General features: G+C 66.3%; 1 protein-coding gene across 1 annotated transcript; it reads left to right on the top strand.

Annotated features, from left to right (window-relative positions):
• Nucleotides 1-1,892: 1,892 nt before the first annotated feature.
• Nucleotides 1,893-7,592, top strand: MISP (mitotic spindle positioning). The gene is made up of 5 exons (XM_082779790.1): nt 1,893-1,986; nt 3,743-5,897; nt 6,336-6,547; nt 6,768-6,806; nt 7,039-7,592. Exons 2-5 carry the CDS (start codon nt 3,872-3,874, stop codon nt 7,123-7,125), a joined length of 2,364 nt encoding a protein of 787 aa, XP_082635916.1. The 5' UTR covers nt 1,893-1,986; nt 3,743-3,871; the 3' UTR covers nt 7,126-7,592.
• Nucleotides 7,593-7,617: the final 25 nt, after the last annotated feature.

Genomic DNA, 7,617 nt, shown 5'->3' with positions numbered 1-7,617 from the left:
GGCGCAGGTAAGGGTGGGCAGCCTGCCTGTCACCCCCGCACCGCCGCGTCCCCGAGGTGGCAGCAGGGGACGGGGAGGGGGCACCGGGATGCTGGGAGGAAAGGGAGGCTGCTGCAGCTGGCGGGCATGCACTGGTGAAGATGTGGCAGCCTGGGCTCCTGCTTGTCACAAGGGGATGGTGCTGGGGTCAGGGCCCCCCGGGGACCACCGCTGTGCAGCCGAGGGTCTCTGCCCGCCTCCAGGCTGGTGGGGGTCCCACGGAGCTCGCCCCAGGCCAGGCTCAGGGAGGGCAGCGCCGGTGCTGGGATCCCAGGGGTCATTCTGGACAACGGGGCCCCGGCCCTGCCCGCTGGCAGAGCTGCCCGGTGCCAGCCCCGGGCTGTGCACACATCCGCACCCGCCGCAGGGTGTGGTGCTCGCCCGTGCCCCGCGGCCGCTGGCGTGGACTTTGTCTCAGCCCCACGGTAAAACAGGCACCGCGCTCCCTCCCGGAAACGCACAGCCGCCCGTGGCCGCACCGGAGGCACCATCCCCGCGCCCAGCAGGTGCCGGCTGCTCTCCCTCAGGAGCGGGACGGGTGCCACAGGCCGCGCAGGGTGAGTCGGGTTTCCCAGTGCCCCGCAGCTGGGGCGAGTTGGGATTTACACCCCTGCCCTGCTCGGGCCTGGGGCCGACAGCCGGGGCTGGGCCGTGCGAGGGGAGCAGGGTCTGGCGGGGCGCGGGGCTGCGGCAGGGGCCGCAGGATGAGGACGTGGCCAGAGGATGAGGATGGGGACATCCTGCCCCAGGTGCAGGCGCAGCGAGGGCAGAGCACGGTGGCACGGGGGGCACCACCCAGGCCGGCCGTGACGCCTGGTGCCAGGCCGGGCAGGGTGCCCTCGGTGCTGGCTGCTGGCGGCGCTGCCGGGCTCCGGCATCCACGGCCCAGGGCAGCAGGAGCGCTGCAGCCACCATGGGTCTGTCCTCACCCGTCAGATACAACGGCTCGAGGTCTCTGTACCGGCACAGGGCTGCTCCCCGCTGCCAGAGCTGCTTTGGTTGGTCCCCAGGCAGGACGAGGGCCGAGGGGGCTGGCGGGGGCAGCGGGGCCGGGAGCACCGGGGCTGCCACGGCAGCGAGGGCGCCCGCCCCAGCCCTGCCTGCGCAAACAGGGGGTTATCAGGCAGCTGGCACGGGGAAAGCTGGGCCGGGAGAGGCCCCGTGGTGTAAACAGGAGAGTGCGAGCGGCCTCAGCGGTGACTCCCTGCTGTTTGCTCAGCCCGCGGGCTCCTCCGCACGGCTCCCGGCAGCACCCCGGGGCCACGCTGCGGCACCCGCGGCTCCCTGAGCACTGGGGATGCTGGTGGCCAACTGGCCGTGCCCCCACGCCGCCTCCCCGCTGGGGGCTGCCTGCTTGCAGGGAAGCAGCACGAACTCTTCCCCTGTTTGTGCTCCTCCATGGGGAGATCTCAGCCACCCAGCCAGGGTAGAAGAGCGGCTGGCACCCCCCTGCTCTTTGGGGTTTCGGGGCTCTTCGGTGCCGCAGTTGTGACCGTGGAGAGGCAGAGGGTGCCCAGAGGAGGGGGCAGCGGTGCATTAGCACGCCAACACGGTGCTGCAACGCGCAGCACGGCGCTGCCTTGGCACACGGCCGCGTTGGTGCCCCAGCACGCTGCTGTGCCGGCGCACTGCTCGTTGGTGTGCACCGGGGGCCGTGGGCCAAGGGCACGGAGGCTGTGCAGGCGTGGGAGCCGTTGGCAGCAGGGCTATGGGTGGCGTGGGGGGGGGTGGGAACGGGTCATTGAACCCAGGCCAGCGATGAGCCCAGCTGAATTCTTGGAATTCCTCCACGGGGCTCAGGCTGAGCTTATCAGGGCCACGCAGCCCTGGGCCGCCCCGGCAGCACCCACACCCCACCGCCACCCGGCCAAGCCACTCCCCGAGGACGCAGCTCAGGCGGGTGCCACCCTGGGGCACGGGGACCCCCGCGCCGATGGCTCCAGGACAGTAAGTGCGGCACTGGGGGCACCGGCGCCACGCAGAGGGGTGAGCGCAGGGGGTACGTGCGTACCCCAGCCCTATCCATAGGTGGTGCGGGCGTGGGGGCTGCCTGCAGCTCGCTGGCTCGCTCCTGGGTGTCCCAGGCGTGCCGGCAGGACTGGGGGCACAGGGGCCTGTGTGCACGGGGTGCGTGAGCACAGAGCAGGCAGGGGCCGGGCAGGCGATGCCTCGTCTGTGCCCTGGGTTTGTGCCAGTGCCACCAGGTGCCGCAGCCCAGGGACGTGGTCGGGAGCTGGGGCACTGCCTCCCCTGCCCCTCGCCGGTGGGTGCCACTGCTGGGCACAGCGGTGCCACGAGGATGGCAGCGCCGTGCTGTGCCCACTGCTGGAACCCCGGGGTGGGGGGACCCTGGGAAGCACCCGGTGCGTGTTTGATGGTGAGGGTGGCCGATGGGCGCTGCGGTGCTGCCCGGCCCAGCTTTCCTCAGTCCTGCACCCCCAGGGCTGAGCCGGGTCAGGCTCTGTGGGCACGGCTCTGCCTGGGGCTGGGCCTGCCGGGGGCGCTGGCCCCGGGTGCGGTGCTGCCAGGAGCCTCTGCCAGCCCCGCTGCTCTCCTTGCCCCCTTCTCCTCCTGCTGCCAGCAAGCCGAGCTCCCCAGCGCTCCCAGCAAGGACTTTTGCCCCCTCCAAACACGATTACCCGTGGGCAAGTTTTCATTACCCGTGTCACCACAGGCTGTAAACGGGTAATAATGAGTTATGGGAAGGAAAATAGAGGCTGTGGGAATCCAGCTGGGCACGGAGCAGCTGGGGGGGGCATTTCCCAGCAGAGCCCAGGCCTGTTACTGCTGAAGACAGTGGGGTTAAACTATGCAGGGGCATCTCCCTGCGCCCTGCGACACCCCAGCTGCCCCTAACGCTGTCAGCGCTGCCCAGCCCCAGGTGCTGCCCCCCGGGAAAGGCTGAAATAGCCCCGGCTGAGGGCTGAGGAGGGGCTGTGGATGCTGCAGGGGATGCATGGCCACAGCTCCCCGACCCCCGCCTGGGGAAGCGGTGGTGGGGTCGTGGTGACAGCACTGCTCACCCGGCCCCCTCGGAGCTGCGGCATCCCACTGGGACCAGTGTTCCCTGCTGGGGGCAGGGACCCGCCTGGGCTGCCCCTCCCTGCCCGGGCACCCACTTTGTCACCGAGCTATGGCCCGGTTGGCAGCGGGAAGACCCACACCAAGGTCAGGGCAGGTGTTTCCTCCCGGTGTGCGTGACAGATGGGTTAAAGTCCCATGCTTTTTATGAGCCATGAAACCGTTTTTATGGTCCTTGCTGTTTCAATAGTCTCAGAGACTTGGAGCTTCCTTCCCATAAACACGCAAGGAGAAATTCCAGGCAGAGGTGGGCACGGTGTCATCAGTGCCTGTCCCAGCTGTGGGCACACGTCCCCGGTGCCACCCACGGTGGATGTGTGCCGAAACCCACGGCCAGGGCGAGGACAGAGGGGACTGGGGACGGGATCTGGATGTTGGCTTTTGGGCAGTTCCCTTTGAGAACAGAGAGCTGACCACTTCTGTCCAACAACTGCCGTTTCTGGGTAAATGGAGCAAATTGCTATTAAGACGTCTTTATCTTGCCTTACTGGTGTCTCCCTGTGGGCTCGGATATCACCTGGGCACTGCAGAGGATGAGTGCTGGGTTGGGGACGGAGCTGCGCTGCTCCGACTTCTGCTCCTTGAGCTTCTCCCGACGGCTTTTCTCCCCTCCCGCCTGCAGGGCCAGCAAGATCCTGCCCTCTGCTCAACACCTCTTCAGGTGAGCCCGGAGCCCGAGGGTGCCCGCGAGGCCGAGCAGTGCCCCCAGCCCCAGGAAGGCTCAGATTTGGATGCTGACTCCTGCCAGGAGATGGACAGGGTCACCAGGCACCTGGTCTTCCAGCTCCCGCAGACGGCGCACCGACACGACCACGCGCCCGCGGATGGCGACGACGACGTGTTTGGGTCCTCTCAGTACGGCAGCCAGAGGGTGGAAAATGGCTACGAGTGGAGAACGAGGCTGAAGTCGCCCTCGTATTTCCTGGATGGTGGAAAGGACGTCTGGACCCCTTCCCCCGACAGGGAGTCCAGGCTGGAGGTGGTTCGGTCGGGAAGCCTGTACGACCTGAGGGCCTACAGGGGTGAGAGAAAGCCCTCGAAGCTTTACGAGGATGATGAGCAGGAACAGTACAGGCTCCATCCACCAAACATCTCGCCCGAGAAAGCAAAGGAGCTGGAGGACGAGAGGAGGGAGGTGATCCGGGGGCAGGTGGTGAGGAAGAGCTCCACCATGGCCGAGAGGTGGAGCTCCATGGATGAGCTGAGCTCCATCAACGCGGGCGCGGGCGGCCAGGGGGAAGGCAAGCACAAGGGCACCAGCACCTCCAGCTTCGGCATTTACTTTGACAAGACATCCTCGGGGAGGGCAGCAACGCCCATCGACCCCGAAAGCATAGACAGGGAGCAGATCAACTTCGCCGCCGCCCGGCAGCAGTTCCTGATGCTGGAGAAGACCAGCCCGGGCTCCCTGCTCAGCCCGGGGCAGCACGCCGTGTCTCCGAAGCCAGAGGCGATGACAAGAATCTCTAGGCAAGAGTGGCAAAGTCCTGAGACCGCCACGAAGGCTGAGAGAGGTTACGGCGACGCCGGTGTGCCCAGCCAGGGCAGGACGGACACGAGCACTTACCAGGTGTACAACGTCTCCTACAGGACGCCCGTGAAGGCGGAGGGTTACGCTCAGGGAAGGGATGATGCCGGGAGGTTATATCACACGGGGAAAACATCCAGCCTGACCAAAGCGTCGTCCAGAGACGACCTGGACTCTGGCTTGGGGGAGATGTACACCGAGGGCAGCACAGGCTACGTCAGCAATGGAAGCGTGGAGGCCTTCAATGGCCTCGTGGAAGTGAGGAACAGCAGCAGCAGCCCTGACAAGGAGCTGAAGGCCAGCAACGAGACGCCCATCGAGCGGGAGATCCGCAGGGCACTGGAGAGGGAGGAGAACCTCTGGAAAGAGAGGGGCATCCAGCGGCTGACCTCCAGCAGCGAGCTGGTGGAAATCCAGACCAAGCCTCTGCTCTCCATGCACGCGTCTCCTGTTCCGGGCAGGAAAGGGAAGGACAAAAGCCGCGCTTCCTTCTACGTCCAGCGGGAAATAGAGCAGGAAACCAAGCGCGAAGAGGATCTGAAGAGGCAAGGGCGGCTGCTGGGGCTGTATGACCGGGGGACGCAGCAGGAGCTGGACGAGCGCAAGAAGGTGTTCGAGCAGGAGGAAACCCCCCCGCCCAAACCGGCCCCCGCGAGAAGGGCAGAGGAGCGGAGGAGCTGGGTCCACGAGGAGCAGCCCTCGAGCCACGGCTCCGGCCCCGCGGAGGACACGCGGGCCGGGAGAGCCCTGTCCACCCACACGGTGACCCTGACGCGCTCCCAGGCGGCCCAGCCCCGCTCCGTGCCGCCCGCCGGCGAGAGGGGCCGCGGGGAGCCCCCGGCGCACGACCACGCTTCCGCCAGCGCCGGCAGATGGGCACGTGAGGATTCCCAGGGAGGAAGGCTTCCCGGCTCCACCCCAAGCCCCGCGGGAGCGGGCGTCCTGCGCAAGGAGCACTTCTCCTTCCCCTTCTGGAAGCCCAGGATCTCCTTCGTGGACGACATGGGGACGCAGAGCCCGCTGAGGAGGGAGAAGGGGCCGGACGGGGAGGACGGCCGGGACGAGCAGTACACGCTGAGGACGTGGAAGCCCCAGACGTCGGCGCTGATCGAGGAGGAGATTCGGAGCGACCTGCAGCGGGAAGAGGAGCTGCAGGAGCAGCGCAGGCGGCGGCAGCAGTTCGAAGGCTCCTCCCTGGGCAGCAATGACGGCTTCTCCAGGGAGGGCTCCCACTCGCGCCACAGCTCAGGTAAGGGGAGGAAAGGCATCGCAGGAGCGGGGCAGGCAGCTGCGTCCTGCCCCTGCCCAGCGTGGCTCCGAGTCCCAGCAGGAGCCCTCAGCGGGTGGGCAGGGAGCCCTGGAGTGCTCGTATGGAGGGAGGCAAAGCAATGAGGGAGCAAGATCCCGAGTCACAGCCTGTGCGAGGTGCCCCTCGCAGCTGGAGGCGGCCTCGTGCTGCCCTTTGGGATGATTTGACAAAAGGGCCCAGAAGTGCCCGGTGCACGCATTGATTGCCCCTTCCTTGGTGCTGGCACCCAGGGGTGGGTTCCTGGCGGTGACCACAGACCCGCAGAGGTCCGGTCCTGGGGCTGGAGCCCGGCCCCGTCGTGGGTGCCTCCATCCCCGGGGTCGTGCTCCCTGCAGCCCTGGCAGCCCTGGCAGCCCGGCCCCTCTTTCTCTCCCCAAGCCGCCTCAGGTGCCAGCGGCAGCTACTCGGTGTCGGGGTCCCCGGTGCCCACCCCCTCCTCGCGCCAGGCGGGGGTCCTGGGCCTGGTGTCGTCCTTCACCCCGCTGCGAGTGGCGGCTCCCGGCCCGGACAGCAGCGACAGCCTCAGCCCCGACTCGGCTCACTCCAGCGCCTTCGAGGAGAGGAGGAGGAGGATGAAGGAGGACGGCAAGGTGAGCGCATAGGGGGTGCTGGGGCTGCCCCGGGGGCGGCAGCGTGGGCTCCCTGCCCTGCTGGGTCTGGTGCTGGAGGCTGGGGGGGGTGGAAGGGCCCCGCCGTCTGCTGGGGGTCCTGGCCCAGGGGACCCCTGTGGTCCCCGTGCCGTGCTCGCACGCCTCCCCCGGCATCCCCCTGTGGCCACGGCTCTGAACCTCTTTTCCTTCCTTTTCCCAGTACGCAGGCATTGAGCCCGTGGACAAAATCAACACGGAGGTAAGGCCCCTCCTGCCCCTGGGGGACGGGGATTGGGGGGCTCAGGGGGTCCCTGCCCGGGGTCGCTGCTCCAGCCCCAAGCGGCCGGGGGGGGGCAGGCGCCGCGCGGGGCTGGACGCCAAGGGCGGGAGCCCCAGTTAGGGGGAGGGCAAGTTGTGCGGAAAGGATTGCTTTTTTTTTTTTTATCCATAAAAGTGTTTTTGTGACAAATCGTGCTTTCTGGTCCTCCCAGGTGGTGGAGAGCACGCGGGTGGGGCGGCACAAGAGCGCCATGGCGCAGCGCTGGGAGGCCGGGCTCTACGTGCGGGACGAGGACTGAGCCACGCCGGGCGGCTGCCACCCGCAGAGACTCGCACATCACAAATTGCATCCGTTTTTAATAGAACAGATGATCCTTCTGATAAATTAAACGTGCTCGTTTGTGTCCCCCCCTTTCCCCTGAGATGAAATAATACTTATGTAAGGGGGTAAGAATCAGATCACTTTCTTTTAATTTCTTCTGCCAGGAGACAGCTAGATGAAGAGAAATCATACGGTAATTTAACTTCTTTCTCATTGCAAGCTGTGTCCCTTACAAAAACAAGTTTTATTTCTGAGTGGTTTTAGGTTTTCAGGTGCTGCAGCCCCAGCCGGGAGGGTGCCTGGGCTGGAGCGTGCCGCTGGATCAACACCGAGCCGGGAAATTGAGGTTTCTGATTAAGTCAGGCAATCTGCTGAAGCGCAGTGATATCTAACATGTATTAATGCTGTTTATTTTGCTAATTTATTAAAGAGTCATTACTCTCATTCCTCCTGCTGTGTTGTTTGCCCA

The sequence above is a fragment of the Aythya marila genome (genome assembly GCF_965140915.1).
Source record: "Aythya marila genome assembly, chromosome: 27".
Lineage (NCBI taxonomy): Eukaryota > Metazoa > Chordata > Aves > Anseriformes > Anatidae > Aythya > Aythya marila.
This window is presented reverse-complemented; position numbering and strand designations above follow the sequence as displayed.

Bases quoted from the DNA above. Each gene is read 5' to 3' on its own strand.
- MISP (XM_082779790.1), top strand. From the start codon at position 3,872: ATGGACAGGGTCACCAGGCACCTGGTCTTCCAGCTCCCGCAGACGGCG. The intron at 6,548-6,767 runs GTGAGCGCATAG...TCCTTTTCCCAG, and splicing joins GGATGAAGGAGGACGGCAAG to TACGCAGGCATTGAGCCCGT. The intron at 6,807-7,038 runs GTAAGGCCCCTC...TGGTCCTCCCAG, and splicing joins TGGACAAAATCAACACGGAG to GTGGTGGAGAGCACGCGGGT.